At 51.1% G+C, this 19,198-nt stretch overlaps 2 protein-coding genes across 3 annotated transcripts; both read right to left on the bottom strand.

Moving 5' to 3' along the window:
• Window positions 1-2,225: 2,225 nt before the first annotated feature.
• Window positions 2,226-3,645, bottom strand: LOC123494161 (uncharacterized). Its single transcript, XM_073498641.1, has 2 exons — window positions 3,560-3,645; window positions 2,226-3,438 (listed from the first exon to the last, which is right to left on the bottom strand). Exon 2 carries the CDS (start codon window positions 3,422-3,424, stop codon window positions 3,014-3,016), a length of 411 nt encoding a protein of 136 aa, XP_073354742.1. The 5' UTR covers window positions 3,425-3,438; window positions 3,560-3,645; the 3' UTR covers window positions 2,226-3,013.
• A 744-nt stretch (window positions 3,646-4,389) lies between these two features.
• Window positions 4,390-7,575, bottom strand: LOC109757572 (pentatricopeptide repeat-containing protein At3g24000, mitochondrial). Of its 2 annotated transcripts, none has more exons than XM_020316395.3 (2): window positions 5,073-7,575; window positions 4,390-4,896 (listed from the first exon to the last, which is right to left on the bottom strand). In XM_020316395.3, exon 1 carries the CDS (start codon window positions 7,483-7,485, stop codon window positions 5,611-5,613), a length of 1,875 nt encoding a protein of 624 aa, XP_020171984.1. In that variant the 5' UTR covers window positions 7,486-7,575; the 3' UTR covers window positions 4,390-4,896; window positions 5,073-5,610. The 2 variants fall into 2 exon arrangements, with proteins under 2 accessions (XP_020171984.1, XP_040246452.1); XM_040390518.2 differs by having other exon boundaries at window positions 4,390-5,290; window positions 5,488-7,575.
• Between the last annotated feature and the right edge of the window lie 11,623 nt (window positions 7,576-19,198).

The following is a 19,198-nucleotide window of genomic DNA, read 5'->3' as shown; positions in this document are numbered from 1 at the left end:
GTGCGTGCTTTTCATTCAGAAGAATCAGACGGCGCCATTCTTTGGTGCTTTTCTCTCTCGATCGGGTGATCGACCTGCTCGCGCGCGCGTCGATTCTACGAATCGCCAGAACCTTCAACAGACTATATCATATCAGCAGGCCCCGCGCGCGCGACCTGTGCATCCGGCGTGCGTGTCGCCCGCGCGTGCCGTGTGCGTGCATGCGCGGATCCCCGCTACGTACGAGCAGTTGCAACCGCCAAGATATGCTTACGTAGTACACTAGTACGTTCGTGGCAGCTTGCTGACAGCGTGAGGAGAAACAAAGGACGCAGGCCACCAAAAGGCAGAAAGGTTGCTTGCATTGCATGGCATCGTAGTAGTAGTACCGTACGTGCCGTGTGTATCGGCTTTGTTAAAGCAGCAAATGATGATGGGGCTGTGTGGAGAAAGGAGCAAGGACGACGGAGAATCATCCTAGCGGCCACGAACCCGTGCAGCGCGCTACCCCGGCGACATGAGCTGTGCTGTACCCGCTGGGCTGTTGCGCTTGCGCACGGGTTTGTGAACGCGTACATCCACCGCCGTCCTCCCACAACCACCTCCTCACGAAAATGTGCTGCGGGACTGTGGGCACGGCCCGCGTGCCACGCTCACAATTACTCATTCCAACCTAATCGGGTTGGTTTTGTTAGCTACTCCCTCCCGTCCCAAAATGCAAGATCACAATGTTAAAAATGATCTTACATTTTGAAACGTAGGGGATATAATTTATCTGAGTTTGTCTGTATCTAACTAGATCTGAACAATATCATGAGGCGCCGGGGTTCTACGCCCTTTGGAGGGGCACGAACTCAACCCCAACGGTCTGGATGGCGGGGAACAGCGGCTCCCCATAATGATCTCGTCTTAGGACAGAAAAAACCGAGGGGAAGTGAGACGGTCTTGTAATCCTTGTTGTGTTTTTGCTTTGATATCATTGTCCGTTTGATGCACCCACATCAAAGATTGAATCAGACAACCGGTGTCGTTAACTTAAATATTAAAATGTCTCACGTGCCTTTCCGCATATGGTCTTGCGATCTTGGTTGTGTTTTTCCCTTTGGTGTCATTATCTGTTTGATGTCGATGGCTGAGATTAGACAACGGGTACTATTAACTTAAGCATAAGAGAATCTCATGTGATTTATCTATGTAACTCCATAACACAAGGTTGTCATATGTTTTTGATTGCTTTAAGTGCCCTTTTGGTTCAGATTTTCAGCAAAGCCCTTTGGTCGTTTACTCACCATGCCTTCTGTGTTTTTTTTGTGTGCCTTTAGTCTCTCATCTCTACACCTTTGCAAGCTCTTCTCACTGATGGTTTGACCTTGGTTTAGTCTCTCATCACTAAATATAAAGGCAGTGTAAAAGCACCGAGTTGAAAAATGTTAGATTATAGTACATGTTCAAGATGAAGTTGGATTTATTGCTAAGTTTGTTCTAACTAAAACGTAAGGTGCTCTTTTATCAAACTGCAATCGTAAGTCCCAGAGTGTAACTTTGTCGATTTGTATATTTCAAGTTTCAACAAGGGGTAGTACTAAACAACAACATGGATAATAGAAAATGTTTGCAATCCTCTAGTAGATGTTGGTGGAGCATGCTGTCAAGACCGCGTGCCTTAATTGATGAGAATTTTATCATAAGCGTCATGTCAAGACCATGTGTCTTAATGGACCAGGATTTTTAATTGAGAATCACTGAGTACAACGTAGGTGTGTACACACACACACACACACACACACACACACACACACACACAATACCTATCAAGGATCAGAGTTGCATAGCTTTAAGATTGATGAAGCCATCACTGTTGTCTCGCTATCCACGAGAACGTCGCCTTTCACGGATAAAATGATCCACATTAATAGGACACACAGAAGCATCGATCCCAGGGTTTTATCCGATGGGCAGAGGGTACAACCTCCAACCAAACGTGATCGATGAGATTTTGATTCCAACCACAACCTTCATTTGTAATGAATTACTCCAACCCCATTTTGCCAGTTATCGTTTTGTCCACGGACATAGTCAGACTTTTAAAATGCCGAAGAGTAATATATTTCTAATTAGATTGGTTTTCTAAATTCATGCTTGTACTTTTGACATTTGACCAACAAAAGGGGGTGAATGCCACGAATGTATTAGTGTGGATTTTCTGCAATTCATTTCATCTCAATTTGTGTTTTGAAATCCATCGTTGTTCATTCCATCTCAATTGGAGTTGAGGCACTTTGAGGTAGTGAGAAACTATAAAGGAAAATTTGTGTATGTGGATAAATTTTATGCTCTGAGACACAGAGCCTTTAAAACTACAACTATAAATGTGTTATTACAAAAAAAAAGTTAGAACCTTTTAAGTAATAAAGCGCCCCTTTTCGAAGAAAAAAAGTTAGAGGTCATGAGTACTAGTATTATGGTATTGGTCATTTGTCTATTGTTTTGTTTTGCCTTTTGCGTTAGACACAAATAATCAAAAATCCGCAGAGCGTCAAGAAATATATCAATGAAAAAAACGCTTCAATAACCTGTCAATATGTGAGATGTATTCAACTTTTTCCTAATGTAACCATATGATAAGACTGCCATCTTTAAACCTTGAGTAATGCAAGAATTTATTTGCAAAAAAAGAGATATAAGACTGTCATCTAAAACATGATATTTAAATACGGGAAATGAGTAGGTTTCAGATGGATATGTATGTGGTTTCGAAATTTTCACCTAGAGGCTTGAGAGAGAATGTGTAACTATTTGGAAACAGGACTTGTGATTATTAAAGTGATGCTTAAAAATGAAGAGAGAGTAAATAATTATTGGCAGCAATCATCATATATATACAGGAGGAAATTGATCGTGATCATCAACAGGCCCGTGTGCCAACCCAGGCCAGCTTCACGGGGCCGATGGGCCAGGCGGCGCCGCGCACTGAATGCCACGCGGGGCCACCGGCGACGGGGGCCCTCCACGGCCCACGTCATGCATCTTCTCGTCACACCGCCGACGCGGAGGGCCCGGCGCCCCTGATCGCCGACCGCCAGACGGGGTCGACCTCGCCGTCGGCGGCGGCGGCGAGCCAGGCGTCGACGTCGTCGAAGAGCGCGCGCTGCTTGCTGGGCGGCGGCGGCGAGACGAGGCGGTCGCCCGGCACGCCGATGGCCGCGGCGCCGCCGTCGACGAGGGAGTGGAAGAAGACGTCCCGCAGCTCCCAGCCGCCGCCGCCGGCCACGCCGAGCCCGCCGCGGCACTTCTGCCAGGGGAACTGGAACACGCCCGGCGGCCTGCGCCACGCCTCCCCGGCGTCGGCCGCGGCCGCCGCCTCGTCGAAGGGGAAGTCCGCCGCCTGGTCCGGCTCCTCCCGCGCGCGCTTCCTCGCCCTGCTGCCCTCCGGCCGCCGATCCATGCAGGCTGAGGGCACTGCATGGGGAAATCGAACATGCATCGACATTGATCAATCCGGCCTCTCGACCTGACCTAGCTTCAAACCATATCATATCATACGCATGGCGGCGACGGCGACAGCATGCACGCGACGCACCTGAGACGAGACGAGAGGCCTGATCGAGACGACGAAGGAGAGGGCCCGTACGTCGACGTCGCGATGTCGAGCTCCTGGGAAGGGGGTGGTGGGAGTATATAACGGGGAGACCGGTGGAGAGGGTGGGGGAGCATGCATTATGTTCATGCAGAATGTACCGATGGAGACGTGCACGCCAGGCCCAGGCGGCCCGTGCAGCTAGGGCTGGCATTGCCAGCCGGTGCATGCTCCGCTGAAGGGGAAAAAAATGGCAACGAATGCTTTTTTTTTTTGAAACTCTAACGAATGCTTCTTCTTTTTTTGAAACTCTTAACGAATGCATGCTAGGAAGTCGCAGTGCTCGTTTAACAAACGTTGTTGCCTGGATCCATTGGCGAGATGGGCGGGGTGTTCAGTTTCTTGTCGATGGAACAATGTGTGTGGTCGTTGGTATGTTGATCGTGATCGTAGTAGCACCGACGAGATTGGCGTTCATGCCTTTTTTTTTTACGCAATAGCTAAATGTTAGTCGCCTGAAAATCCAATTTGGGTCAGTCGGTTTTCGCTGAAGGAAGCAGGCGCCGGAGGGAAGGAAGAAGACGTCGGAGTGAAGGAAGGAGGTTCGCCGGACAAATAACCGGGCATCGCCAAGGCTAGATGGATGGCCGGGAACGGCGGCATCACGGTGGTGGCCGGTGGTACGTTGGGCTGGAGGAAGAAGGGCCGCCGACCGTTGGATCTGCATCCGACGTCCCAAACGAATCAACCGACCCTAATTGAAAACTCAGTCGACTTACCTGTAGCCACGCTCTTTTACACAATAACAGAAACAAAAATGAAGATGGATCAAGTAAAACCTCCCCCAATATCATTGTAATCATGATCTTTTTTTTTCCGAGTAAAACACTTGTATTACTCAACCAGAAGAGGATTACAATCAACATTGTTGAACTCAATCACCTCACAAGGACGGCCAGACCCTAGCCAAGTCATAGTTCTGCCTTCCACACGATCAAAGATAGCAAAACAATTGCTAACCTTATGTTGTGAGCGTCTAACGTCAGTAAAATACTAGTTCTGCGTAGGTTTAGGAGTAGCTTTATCTCCTCAACCAAGGAAGAGTAAACCGATCTGTCACTGTCGCCACACTGAATCAAGTGCATTCCTTTGTTGGACAATCACCTCCAGTAGCCGAGCAGAACAACCACGCATATTCCCAGAGGCTTCTGGCAGTTCCAAAAGGGACATATTTTGTGGAGTAGTGACTAAAAAAGAGCCATCATCAGTCCCAGAGGGCAATGGTTAGCAAAATCACCGTGCATTGCGCTTTGTGAGCTCTGAGCTGAACCCGATATACCCTGAAATGCACACCGTGCATATGTAGCAAAATCACCCAGCCATACACTTGTAGAATTACGGATATCTAAATTGTTCTCTCTCTGGAATTTATCCGGTGTGGAAATTAGGTTCCGGAAATCGGCAGACTATCATTCATTTGCACGTATGAGCAAGATAGGTTGTTGGGAATGTTTACCTGGAAAATAAAGCCATCTGAAGTGTGTTTCCAGTCGGAGATTGTGCCTCCAAATGCAGGTCTACTTTCCTCCCAGAAATCACGCAGACAATGATGCTGTTTCAGCAACCCATGAAATTTTATCGATTGCGCTAGAAGGATGAAAGCACATGTCTTCTGGAGTCCATCCCTCATGACGGATGTCAAATGATCTTCAGGGCCGGAGCGTGCTGTTTGCCCTGTCAACAGAGACAATCAAGCAGAAATAGTTTGCCCTTTATCAGTCCATAAAAAGGTCCCTGTTGGCTGTTACTGAATCAACCTATGGCCAGTGGCGGAGCTTGACAGAGATTGTTGAGGGGGCAAAGCCGAGTTATGGGGGGGCAAAAGGACATATTCTGCTTAAACTATGATCATTTTTAAAATTTTAGCTTACCAATTAATGGTATTTCATATACTTTCTCTAGGGTAGGGGGGCCATAGCCCCCCTTGGCCCTAGTGAAGCTCCGCCACTGCCTATGGCCTTGTAGATTCATAAACGCACTACAGCTTGGCAGAATCACCAGTAATCTCCACAGGAACAAGATCCATTACTGAAATGGTGAAATCTATTTGTGTCCCTCACAACAACCTCCCTTCCAAAAGCTTTCGAGATGTATTTGAATGCAGAGTGGCAATCCCCACATATCCTAATATTCTTCATTATACGAATTGTTGCCCCTGCAGGCATTTCGATCAGTGCGAATGCAAGCGCGAGCTTCTCGCTGTGGTACTGTAGGTTTGCCTCCCTCTCTTGATCATCTACACGCAGAAGCACATAATCCATATCAGGAACATATCCTTCTTTCCTAATCTTCTTGCTTATCTCACCCCACGTCTTATATATCTCTTCCGCTCGTGGATGAGTATCATCATTTGCCACAAACATGTGCACAGAGTTCTCTAACTCAACCCAACTGCATGCAGGTTCCTTCTTCACACCAGTTGTCTTCATCATTCTCCTCACTCTAGCAGCAGCATCCCATTGGCCCGTGGAAGCATATATGTTATACAACAGGACAGGTGGACCAGTATCATCTGGGTCAAGTTCAAAGACATGATCAGCTGCAAATTGCCCTACTTTAGCATTCCTATGCATTCTGCAGGCCGCAAGCAAGGCTCCCCAAACTGCAGCAGTTGGCTCCATGGGCATTTTAAATATAAAGACCAGAGCATAATTTAGTAAACCAGCTCGGCCGAGAAGAGCAACAACCGTAACATAATGATCAATCTCCGGTTCTAAATCGTACTCCTTCATCATTTCAAAGTAACGCTTGCCCTCCTTCACCAGTCCTCCATGGCTACAGGCAGTCAAAATGCAAAGGAAGGTGATCTGATTCAGGTAAACGCCAGATTTCCTCATCTCCTCGAAATGGGAGACTGCCTCCTTCCCCAGTCCATATTGTGCAAATGCTGTGAGCATTGTGTTCCAAGTAACTAGATCCTTATTATCCACACGGTCAAACACCTTTCTCGCATCGATCATGCTCCCTGATTTTGCATACATGTCAAGCAATGTATTTCCAACAAATGCAGTCAGTTTCTGCCGAGACTTAATCACATGTGCATGCACCCACTTCCCCTGCTCAAGAGCACCTAAACGAGCGATAGAACTGAAGACACTGGAGTATGTAAAATGTGTCGCCTCAAACCCACTTCTCAGCATCTCTGCAAAGGCCATCAGAGCAGTCTCTCCATCACCCTTCCTCGCAAACCCGGAAATCAATGCGTTCCAGGAAACCCCATTCTTCGAGTCAAGTTTGTCAAACACTGCGGTGGCCATGTCCATCTTCCCACACCGCGCATACATGTCGAGAAGCGCGCTCCCAACATAGACGTCCTCATGCCAACCACACTTCACAGCGAGAGCATGGATCTGCCTCCCGATGCCGCTGTCAGCATAAGCGCTGGCAGCCTTGAGGAGGCTGGCGAACGTGAACCCGTTCGGCTTGAAGCGCCCCTTCAGCATGCCAGGGAGCAGCCCGATGGCCTCCGCCGGCATGTCGTTCTGCGCGAACCCGGCAATGAGCGAGGTCCAGGAGACCATGTCTTTCCTCCGCATTTCGTCGAACACCTTCCGCGCTTCCAGCACGCTGCCGCACTTGCAGTAGAGGTGGATGAGCGAGTTGTCGAGGAAGGCGTCGCCCGCGAAACGGGAGCTGGCCAGGTGCGCGTGGATCTTCCTGGCATCCTCGAGGTTCTTGGATTGCGCGCAGGCGGTTATGAACGAGTGGTACACGCGCGGGGTCGGGGCGAGCTCGCCGGCGTCCAGGAGATCGAGGTCACGGAGGACGGCGGAGGCGGCCGGGACGGGGTTGGCCGCGGTTGGGGTGTAGGGTCTGGTGTGTCGGTAGAGGAGAAGGCAGTTGGGCAGAAGCTTGAGGGGCTTTCTCATGGAGGTGGCGATGGCGGCAGGTGTCCGACGTTTTGCTCCCGAGAAGGCGAGAAGAAACGAGGGTCCGTGTGAAAAGAACAGCGAGAATATATATATTTTGGCTAATTCTCAGGTTTTTTGGGGGTAGTACTTTTTTACGGGAAAATGGCTAGTTCGACGAACTTTTTTTTTAAAATCAACCACGTCTCTATTTATTCATGAAAGGCAGGAATTTCTGCCGAAATAATGTGAAGAATACAGTTTGATGGTGCTTGCACCCAAACTTTGCTAAGATTATTTGTTACCCCCTCCTTGGCTAGCCCGTGCGCGGCGCCGTTCGCCATCCTCCTTGCCCAAGTCACCTTCCATCTTTCTCTTGTCGCCAACATGTTTTTCACCTCTTTGATCATCGGTCCCAGCACTGAGAGGTCGGCTTCCTCGCTCTGAAGTTTGCGAACCACCTCCTGGCAATCCATCTCGATGTACAAGCTAGTGATGTTGAGATCCTCCGCCAGTTCCACCGCCCTTTTGCATGCCTGGAGCTCCATCTTTACTGGATCACCTCCCGTCGGATAGTAGTGGCACGCACCTCCGATGAACGCTCCTGCATTGTTTCTGAAGACCACACCCACGGCCCCTTTATCCCCTCTTTTAGTGCTCGCCCCATCAACATTAGCTTTGACCCATCCTTCATCTGGAGTGCTCCACCTCTAAGGTTGAACCACTCGAGGGATTTTGCTCACCTTGCCATGGACTGTCTGCCACTCCTCCATTAGCCTTCGAACCATCCCTGCCATGTCTGCCGCCTCTTCAATCTTCTTACCTTCACGTGTATTATTCCGTGCCATCCATACGGCATATAACCCCTGGATCATAATAGCTCGCTCGTCCTCCGACGCACCAGCAAACCAGCTCAGGAGCCAATGAGAGAGTGCACTCTGGGAGCAGATTGTCTCCCGCGGGATCGCCACCGGTACTCCCAATTCCAAGTACAGAACTTTCCAAAATTTTGCCGAATGGGGACAGCTCCAAAACCTATGTAAATTTGTCTCTTCTCCTCCACAAACCACACAATACACTCCTGGTTTGATCTTACGTCGATGTAGCTCAGATCCGACTGCAAGTCCATTGCGTATGAGTCGCCAGGTATGTATCTTAACTCTGCCCGGAGCCACCGTATCCCACAAATTCAACCAAGCTCTATGGTTCACAACCGACGATGATGAACCCGGCATGCCCCTTCTTGCCCGCTTCTGATCCATACAAAGGTGGTAAGCCAACCTTACTATAAAAACTCCATTCTTCGTATGATTCCATGCAAGATAGTCCTCTACCGTCGCCCCCCCAGGTATTTGCAATATCTCAGATGCTTCCGCTGGTGGGAACATGTTTTCCACCTTTGCTTGATCCCAACCAGTGTTGGAATCATTTAGTAAATGTATTACCCTTGTCATACCCGGAACAAACACCTGGCCCAGTGGCTCCAGGCTTCCCTTGCGGGGAATCCAATTATCGTGATGAATGCCAACTTGGGATCCATCACCGATGCGCCAAACCAGCCCCTCCAGGAGGAGGTCTCGGCCATGCAGAATACTTCTGAATGTGAAAGAACCCCCGTCGGGGCATGTGGCATTACGAATGGACCCTTCTGGATAATACCTCGCCTGAAGCACTCTTGCACACAAGGAATTCGGTTCCTGCAGCAGTCTCCAGGCTTGCTTGGCAAGCAAAGCTTGGTTAAACGCTTCTGGATCCCTGAACCCCAGACCACCTTCTTGCTTTCTCATGCACATTTTATCCCAAGCAATCCAATGTACTCTTTTCTCACCATTTGCTTTGCCCCACCAGAAGTTTGAAGATATAGATGACATATTCCCGCACATTTTCTTTGTGAGTTGAAAACAACTCATGGTAAAAGTAGGAGTAGATTGCAACCCCGATTTGATCAGCACCTCCCTGGCCATCTTGGATAGCCCCTGGCCCTTCCAACATGAGACTTTCCCTTTGCACTCTCTTTGACGTACTTAAAAGTCCCATTTTTGGATCTTCCCACCACCGTTGGAAGGCCTAAATACCTCTCGCTAAGGGCCTTAGAAGAAATGTCGATCGCTTGTTTGAGAGCTTCTTTATCCCCATCCTCACTGCCCTTCCCAAAAAATATCGCAGACTTCTGCAAGTTAAATTTTTTGTCCCGAAGCCTCCTCATAATCTTGTAATATAGCCCGCAGACAGAGAAAATCATCTTGAGAATCATCTTGAGACCCCTCTAGGAAGACAATTCTATCATCAGCAAATAGAAGATGAGTGACCGTGGGGCCAATGCTCCCAAACGATACTCCCTTAATCTTCCTCTCCTCCTGGGCATGCTTGAGTAAAGCTGAAAAACCTTCAACACAAAAAAGGAATAGATATGGTGACAAAGGATCACCCTGGTGAAGGCCCCTCGATGGGACAAAGCTTTGAGAAAAGCCCCCATTTAACTTCACTGAAAACCTCGCAGTCCTTACACACCTCATGATCATCTCCCTCCAGTGAGCGAAGAAACCATATTTTGCCATTACCTGGTCCAAGAAGATCCACTCCACCCTATCATACGCCTTCATCATGTCGAGTTTAATCGCGCACAGAGGTTTTCTTCTCTTCCTCTTTCTGATAGCGTGAACACACTCATATGCTACCAAAACATTATCCGTGATTAACCTCCCCGGGACAAAAGCACTCTGCTCCTCCGCAATCATCATTGGTAACACCACCTTAATCCTGTTTGCCAATACCTTTGATGCAATCTTATAGAGGACATTACAGAGGCTAATTGGTCTGAACTGACTGAGCATCTCTGGTGAGCACACCTTGGGTATCATCACAATGACGGTGTCGTTAAAACCCTCCGGCATCATCCTCCCCGTCAAAAAATCTCAGATGGCCGCACACACCTCGTCTTTTACCAACGACCAATGTCGTTGATAAAACATTGCCGGAAAACCGTCTGGCCCCGGCGCTTTTGATGGCCCCATCTGAAAAAGCACTTTCTCAATCTCCTCATCGGTAAACAGGGCTGACAATTTCATATTCATATCCTACATGACCAGTGTATCAATATGTTGCAGAATTTTCTCTCCATCCCTCGATCCCTCTGAAGCGAACAACTTAGCATAAAAACTTGCGGCCATCGCATGCATACCTTCATCATCCATACATTTATTCCCAACCTCTCTCCGCAGCGCCTTTACTGTGTTTTTCTGCTTCCTATGCGATGCTCGGTTTTGAAAGTACTGTGTGTTCTGGTCACCATATTGTAGCCAATCCACCCTTGATCTTTGCTTATAATAAATCTCTTCTCTTTCATATAGATCATTGTCGGGGGTTGGGTGCGACATATGCCAATGGATGGCTTATCATGGTGGGAGCGAGTAGAACGTCGCCGGTGCCTGGAAGCGGGATGAGGCGTAGACACGAACGCCGGCGCACTTTACCCAGGTTCGGGGCTCTCCTAGGAGATAACACCCCTAGTCCTACTCTGCGGGGTCTCCGCATGATCACTAAGGCACTAGCGAGTACAATGGTGCTCCTCGAGCTGTATGCTAGAGGTAGGAGAAGGCAGGGCTTGCTCTCCTTTCCCCCTAGGTGTGAGTCTAATTCTAACAGGTTCGAACCCTGTGCATGGGTGCCCTGGGGGGTTTATATAGGCCTACCCCCTAGGGGTACAATGGTAATCTGGCTGGGTGTAGGACCCGACTGTTAGTCTCTCTGTCCGCCAGCTTCTCCGCCGGCTGCTGGGGCCCGCCGCCTGGTGGGCCCCGCCGACTGGTCTGGTACAGAGCCGACAGGCCGCCCCCGCCGCTCGCGGGTCTTGCCGGCTGCTGATTACTATAGCCATGATGCTAATGACGCGGGCTTGGTCAGGGGAGCGTGGCTACAGCCCCGCCGCCTGGTGGGAGATCACTGTAGCCACGCCGCGTCTTATCTGGTTAATGGCACGTGGAGCCCCGAGGAAGGAACGGGCCACCTCCTGGAGGCCGGCCTCCCTCGGGTCCGACTGGCCGGGCTTCCGCCGTCTTCCGGGCTCTCGCTGCCTGGTAGGGCCTGCCGCCTGCAGGCCGTACCGACAGGCCGTCGTGGGAACAGGGCTCCGCCCGCCCATAGTGACGTCAAGGGCGAGGTGGCCACAGTGCCGCGCCAGGCGGAGATCTCCGCAGGTACAGAGCACTGTGGCCACGCCCGGCCCTGGATTCGGGGGGATGGGCTACTCTATAACCTCACCATGTCCTGTCTTCTTAATGGGGACGCAGACTCTGAGGGCGCTGAGGGCCGTCTGCCGGAAGCCGGCCTCTCTGGAGGCCGCCTGCAAGGAGTCGGCTCGTCTTGGTGCCGCCTTCTGGAAGCCGGCCGCCCGGACCAGCCGGCCATCAGAAGGCGGTGCTTTATCTCGATGCTCTGAGGGGCGCGGCCGGCCCCGATGTCTTGAAAGGTTCTGGGACTCGGGTTAGGCTACCCGTGGCCCATTACTCTGACAATCATGCAACTGATCTTCTATGTCCTTGATTCCTGCCCATAGCATGTCCGAACTACCCTTTCCTTGGCATCTTTCAACTGCCACTTCATGTGACTGATTTGTTTTTTGATAGAGCCAAATACTTCCCTACTCTAGGTTTGCATGGCTTTGGCCATCAGGGCGAGATGTTTACAAGCCGCGTCCATCCCCGGCTGCATATGATTGGTTGCATGCGCCGCTTCCCATGCATTGGTCACCATGGCCTCGTACTCCGCGTGTCTTGTCCCAGCCACCTCATACATGAAGGGGCGATGCGGCCACGCCGTTTTGTCGACCAGTGCCGATGCAAGACGGACAAGCATCGCTTGGTGGTTAGATTCTTCGGTCAGTATATGTTGCACCTCGGTCGCCGGGAACAACTGCATGAAAGAAGCCGAACAAGTTGCCCTATCCAGTCTGACTTGGATATTTTTCGACCCTTCTCTCTTATTATCCCAAGTGAAGGGGTACCCTGAGAACCCCATATCCGCAAGCCCGCAGTCGGCGAAGCAGTATCTAAACTCATCCATCTGTCTAATGCATCTTGACTTACCTCCGATCTGCTCCTTCTGCACGATTGCCTCATTATAGTCTCCAACACAGATCCAAGGAAGATCATCTTGTGTCCTCAAATACCTCAGCACTTCCCACGTTTTCTTCCTCTTTTCCACACACGGCTCGCCATAGATTCCAGTGAACCTATAGGTATTCCCATCCACTTCCATCTGACTGTCTATGTAGTATTTACATCACGGTCTGACTGTCGCATTCACATGATCTCTCCACCACAACGCCAAACCACCACTCTTTCCTGCACAATTCACCGCCACTCCTCGCCTAAACCCTAGGCTCCACTTGAGCCTCTCCATTGCTTTTGCACTCTTTTTTGTCTCCGATAAGAACACCATCGCTGGGTTGTATGACCGTATCAGGTCTCTAAGCTCGCCAACTGTCGAGTCCAACCCCAGTCCTCGACAATTCCAGGCCAATAGATTCATTGTGACCGGCGGCCCTACCTCGCAGGGTCCGCTGATGTATCATTGTGCTCCTCAAGACGATCAAACACGGACGAGGTTTTCTGCCTCATGTCGCGAACGAATGTATCATGTCCTTCCTGCCTTTCACCCTCACCTTTAGCCACCCAATACTGCCTTGGCCTCCTCTTCCTCTCTCTCTGGGGCTCGTGTCTTGGGCTACTCAGAGAACGTTGCACTGCCGTATACTCTGGCCTAGGCTTACGCACATAGTAACCATGTCTCCGCTCTTTCCCATTGAATTGGCTTGATGATCCCGCTCCATCATGATCCCATCGGCCATACTGCCTGTAGTTGTGCCTTAACTCTGCCTGCTTCTCATGTTGTCTCTCTCAACTTTGAGCGCATCTCCCTCTCCCTCTTCTGTTCCAGATCATCCCGCAGATCTCTCTCCCTCAGGTTCTCTTCTCCTTGTTTCTGCTTATTGGGGTTGTTGCCGTCCTCCCCGTCCCCCTTGCCATCCCCACCAGTGCGGGAAACGGCCGGAGTAGTAAACTCATTGTGCAGGTTACGCTTTGTAGGGAGATCACGTACAGTACCTGTCTTCCTGCTGTTCCTTTCCCCCTCACTAGATCTCACACTTCCAAAGCTATTGGCGCTCCCTGAAAGTTCACGAAACGGCCCCTCTTTGTGCCCCATCGAGCGACCTGGAGATGCTCGTAGCCATTCGCCCCACTGATGGTCTGGATCCACTGTCGGGACACAACCACCTTCACCATCACTACAAAAAAAAGACACATCCGTGACATTTTGGGCCGAACAAATTTTTTTTCTGTCATACATATGACACTTCTATGACGATAATTGTGACAAAACCCGGTATCATCATAGATGTGGTGGGCTCCTACTTCTATGACAAAAAATCATGACAGAAAATGGGTTTTCGTCCTGGGCGGGCCGGAGACGCAGCTGCATGACATTCTTTGGGCCGTCCATGACGGAAAAAACCGTGGTAGAAGCGAGGGCGAGGAAAATTTCGGGGAGTTCCCGGTTACGGTGGGAAGTCGGGGGCCGAGCGATGCGCGTTTCTCTCGTACACGTACGCGCGTGTGTGCGAGGCGTTGGCTCTAACTGAACCCGAGCGAGGCGTTGGGCTCTAACTGAACCCGAGCGATTGCACTACAGGCTACGCGTTACTGAACCCGAGCGATCGATCGATGGCTGTTAACTGAACCCGATCGAGCGATTCCTTTGCTACTGCTGCTAACTGAAGCCGGTCGATGCTGCCTCTGGGATGAACAGTGAGCGTTGCGGGGGGGTTGGATGAACAGTGAGCGGTGGCGTTGCCTCTGGATGAACAGGACCCCGTGGTGTGGTGGAGGGCTGGATGAACAGTAGACGGTGGAGGGGTGCCCGTGGAGGGGTGGTTGAACAGGACCCCGTGGTGTGGAGGGCTGAATGAACAGCAGACGATGGAGGGGTGCCCGTGGAGGGGTGGTTGAATAGGACCCCGTGGTGTGGAGGGCTGGATGAACAGTAGACGGTGGAGGGTGCCCGTGGAGGGGTGGTTGAACTGTAGCCGGTGGAGTAGCGCGCGGTGGAGGCTGGATGAACAGGAGCCCGTGGAGGCTGGAGGATGTCGACGGTGGAGATGAACAGTATCCCGTGGAGTCCCGTTTTGCGGTACGCCACACCCTTCCCGATGAACAGGACCCCCGTTTCGACCGTAGGAGGTCCGTTTCGTCCGTTTTGCGGTACGCCACACCCCTCCCGATCAACAGGACCCCCGTTTCGACCGTAGGAGGTCCGTTTCGTTCGTTTTGCGGTACGCCACACCCTTCCCGATCAACAGGACCCCCGTTTCGACCGTAGGAGGTCCGTTTCCTCCGTTTTGTGGTACGCCAGACCCCTCCCGATCAACAGGACCCCGTTCCGAACATAGGAGGTCCGTTTCCTCCGTTGTGCGGTACGCCAGGCCTTGTTTCCATCGCCAGTTCCGTCCAAGCCCTCGCGATGAACACGACCACGCATTCCGTTCCGACCCAGCCGGTTGGCTCCCACGCGTTCCGTTGCCTCCCGATGAACACGACGCATTCCGTTGCCTCCCCATGAAGACGACGCATTCCGTTGCCTCCCCATGAACACGACGACGACGCTGTTTCTCCGTTCCGACCCAGCCATGTACACGAGCCCTGGTCGTACGTATGCGCGAGTAAGCGTTCGAGACCCCGCCCGTATGTACACATACGTGGCCGTATTTTCTTTCTTGCACCCTGGCCGTTGTACGTACGTGTACATGCTACGTGCGCGCCTCTACTACGACACGTACGCGCCTCTACTACGACACGTGCGCGCCTCTACATCCACCAGTATATATGTACGTACACGTTCGCGACCAGAATGACAACGGTACGTACGCTTCGACCAGGTGGGTCCCGACTGTCAGGCACTTCCTTGCGTGCGAAGATGTAGCTAGTGGGTCCCAGCAGTCAGGGGGGCGAATCGTTTTTTTTTGCCCGGACGCACTTCCTTGCGTGCGAAGGTGTAGCTGGTGGGTCCCAGCAGTCAGGGGGGAATAATTATTTTGCGCGTAATAAGGAGGCACTTCCTTGCTGCGGCCGTGGACCCAGCTGTCAGCGCCTCCATGCACAGTACTCTTCCAATGGAAGTCGGTCGTTGACCACATTGACCACGCCGCGCCGAGAGCACCACGGCGGTGGACGACGGCGAGGCCTAGGAAGGGGACGACACGGAGGCAGGGAAGGCTCGGCAGTTGTTTCCCACGCGGAGGGGAGTGCGACTGTACGAGGGTTTACTGGTTCGTCTGCCGTCGCTGAAGAATAACAACAGGTGTGGGTGAGTAGAGGGATGGCTAGGCCAGCGATGGGAGTACGGTGGGGCGGTGAGGCCTGCGCGGCAGCACAGCCGGCCGCGGGGAGGAGGGAGCAGGCAGTCCCGCCGGCGCTTGTTTGAGCGGCTGGAGCAGGAAGAGCAGAGATTGAAGAAGCACGACGGCTGTTGGATGGACATCCAACAGTCAGTGCTTGTACGTCAACCTTTTTTTTAGGAAAGCCTCAAATCTATGGAAAACAGCATACAACCTATCTGCCATTATTTCGAATAATTTACAACCCATTTGCTAATTCTTGAGGTTTTTTTGGAGCCCATACTCTTTTTGTTAGCATTACAGCCCATATTGTGGCCACGATTAAAAAATTATACGAAATTTTGCATATTTCGGTGCGGTCCGAACTGTTTTTAATCCCGAAATTTCGACTCACATTCAAACTGATTTTAAAAATAAATGTATATCAATATAAAATCCAACAAATTCTCCACGCATAAAAATTAATGTAATTTAAAATCTTGAAATGAAAAAAAGATATTTGAAACTAATTTCCGGTTTGACGTGTTTTAAAAATGTACAACCCATTTCTCATTACTGATGGGCCATTTTCTCGGCCAGCCGAATGAAAGCTCTCCTCGTCTTGAAAGATTTGCAGCCCAACAGGCCTGACAAAGCGACTTACTTGGCAAATCACAAAAAAACTGGGTTGTGGCCGTGGACCCAGCTGTCAGCCTCTCCACGTACAATACTCTTCCGATCGAAGTCGTTCCTTGACCACGTTGACCACGCCGCGCGGAGAGCACCACGGCGGTGGACGACGGCGAGGCCTAGGAAGGGGACGACGCGGAGCCGGGGAAGACGCGGCAGTGGAAGCCCGCGCGGAGAGGAGTACGAGGGTTCACTGGTTCGGCTGCGGTGTGAGGCTGCCGTCGCCGCAGGGCTTGGCCAGCGGTGGGAATAGTAGGGGGCGGTGAGGCCTCTGCGGCAGCACAGCCGGCCACGGGAGGCAGGAGCATGCGGCACGACCGGCGCTGCTTTGGGCGGCTGGAGCAAGAAGACTAGAGGCTGAAGAAGCACTACGGCCGTTGGATGGACATCGTACGGTCACTGGAGCTAGAATCGTTCATATTGACTAAGTTGACAAAGCCCTTCGTCCCCGTCAACTTAGTAGGCCCACAAGTCAGCCTCCCACCAAGGTTGGTCCCAGCTAGCCGGGGGAGTATTCATTTTTTTGTGCGTAATAAGGAGGCACTTCCGGTGGGTCCGAGCTGACAGCGGGGGGAACGTTTTTTTCACGAAATATGGTGGCCCGTCCGGTGGGTCCTAGCAGTCAGGGGGAAACGATTTTTTTCGCAAAATACTGGTGGCCCGTCCGGTGGGTCCCCGCTGTCAGGTGGAGGAATAATTATTTTCCGCGTAATAAGGAGGCACTTCCTTACGGCTGCCGTGGACCCAGCTGTCAGCCTCTCCACGTACAGTCCACGTCCGATGGAAGTCGTTCCTTGACCACATTGACCACGCCGCGCCGAGAGCACCAAGGCGGTGGACGACGGCGAGGCCTAGGAAGGGGATGACGCGGAGCCGGGGAAGACGCGTCAGTGGATGCACACGCGGAGAGGACTACGAGGGTTCACTGGTTCAGCTGCGCTGCCGTCGCCGCAGAATAACAGGGGTGTGGGTGAGTGGAGGGATGGCCTGACCAGCGGTGGGAGTAGTAGGGGGCGGTGAGGCCTTCGCGGCAGCACAGCCGGCCACGGGAGGCAGGAGCAGGCGGCACGACCGGCGCTGCTTTGGGCGGCTGGAGCAAGAAGACCAGAGGTTGAAGAAGCACGACGACCGTTGGATGGACATCGTATGGTCATTGCAGCTAGAATCGTTTATATTGACTAAGTTGACAAAGCCCTTGGTACGTCAACTTAGTAGGCCCATAGGCCAGCTTTCGAAACGGTGCGCCCCAGATGTCAGGGGGAGGAATCATTTTTTGGGCGGGTGAAGCTAGAATATCCGAGATTGAAGAAGAAGCACGGCATCCATTGGATGGACATCCAACGGCCACTACTGCTAGAACCGTGTGTTGACTATAAGTTGACAAAGCCTTGCATACGCGTCAACTCTGTTTTTTTAGGGGACGCGTCAACTTAGTAAGGCCAGAAGTGTGTGGCAGAGAACTTATAGCCCATTTGAGATTTGTAAGAATGTGTAGCCCATTTTTGAATTCTAATGGAATTTACTATAGCCCATTTACAGTTTGTTAAAAGTACAGCCCATTTCAACCAACCATTCAAAACAGAATTCAATAAAATTTCCCACATTTTGATGGGATCCGAAATATTTTTATCCCGAAATTTCTAGTCAGATTAAATACAATTTCAATATAAATTTATATTACGTAAAAATCCAACGAAACATTGCGCTCGCAACAATTAATGAAATTAAAATTTTCAATATCCAAAAATAATATTTTATAAAGTAATCACGTGTTTGGTGCATTTTTTATAGTTACTGCCCAGTTTTTATAATTACATCCCATTTATTATTTCTTAAAGCCCATTTTCTTGTTAAGCCTAATGCATCCCTCCTAGGAAAGATTTGCAGCCCAGCGGGGCGGAGAATAACAACTTGACCTTGCCTGGGTATTCCTAAAAAAAGTATAGCTGGGCTAGCCATTTTCAGCTTGACAAAAATTTATATCTGGGCTGGATATCTGGCCTGGGCTAGACGGGCCACAGCCCGCCCAGTTAATACCTGCAGCGATGTTTTCGTTGTTGTTCAGAGGAGAAAAATTAATATCTGGGCTAAACATCGAAAAACTCTGCAGTGCTCACACCTCAAAAACACAAATACTGCTCGAGCTGCTTGGTCCCAGCTGTCGGCCGCTTCTTGTGCAATTCTCTCGTTTATTGACTACTACATAGGTTGACAATGGTGTGGGACCGTGATGTCAGGAAACCAGGAGGAAGCAAAATAAAATATAGTTATATATATATATATATATAATAAGGAGGCACTTGCGTACGTGAGGCTATGGACCTGGTGGGTCCCCATTGTCATCCTCTCCAAGTAAAGTCATCTCCTCGCCCGCGCGCGCTTTCCGCGTGAAACAGTCAGCGCCGCCCGCCCCGCTTCCCGGTGCAGGCGATTGCTCCGCCTTCAAACGACACAAGTGCCGTCCGTCCGTCCATCTGCCGCCCACATTAATGATACGCGGTTGCCGAGGTGGCTACTCCGGCGCCACACGTCCGTCCCTCCGCCCGCCCACCATTGCTATATAAACTGATGCGCTGGCCATAGCCGCAGTCATCCGCATCCGTTCCCTTTCTCCTGTCCACACCACTACTGCCCACCATGGCTTCCTCACGCTCCAACGCTCTTCGGGACGGG

This window comes from Aegilops tauschii, chromosome 5, assembly GCF_002575655.3.
Source record: "Aegilops tauschii subsp. strangulata cultivar AL8/78 chromosome 5, Aet v6.0, whole genome shotgun sequence".
Classification (NCBI taxonomy): Eukaryota; Viridiplantae; Streptophyta; class Magnoliopsida; order Poales; family Poaceae; genus Aegilops; species Aegilops tauschii.
The sequence above is the reverse complement of the archived record's forward strand: the minus strand, read 5'-3'. Positions and strand labels throughout refer to the sequence as shown.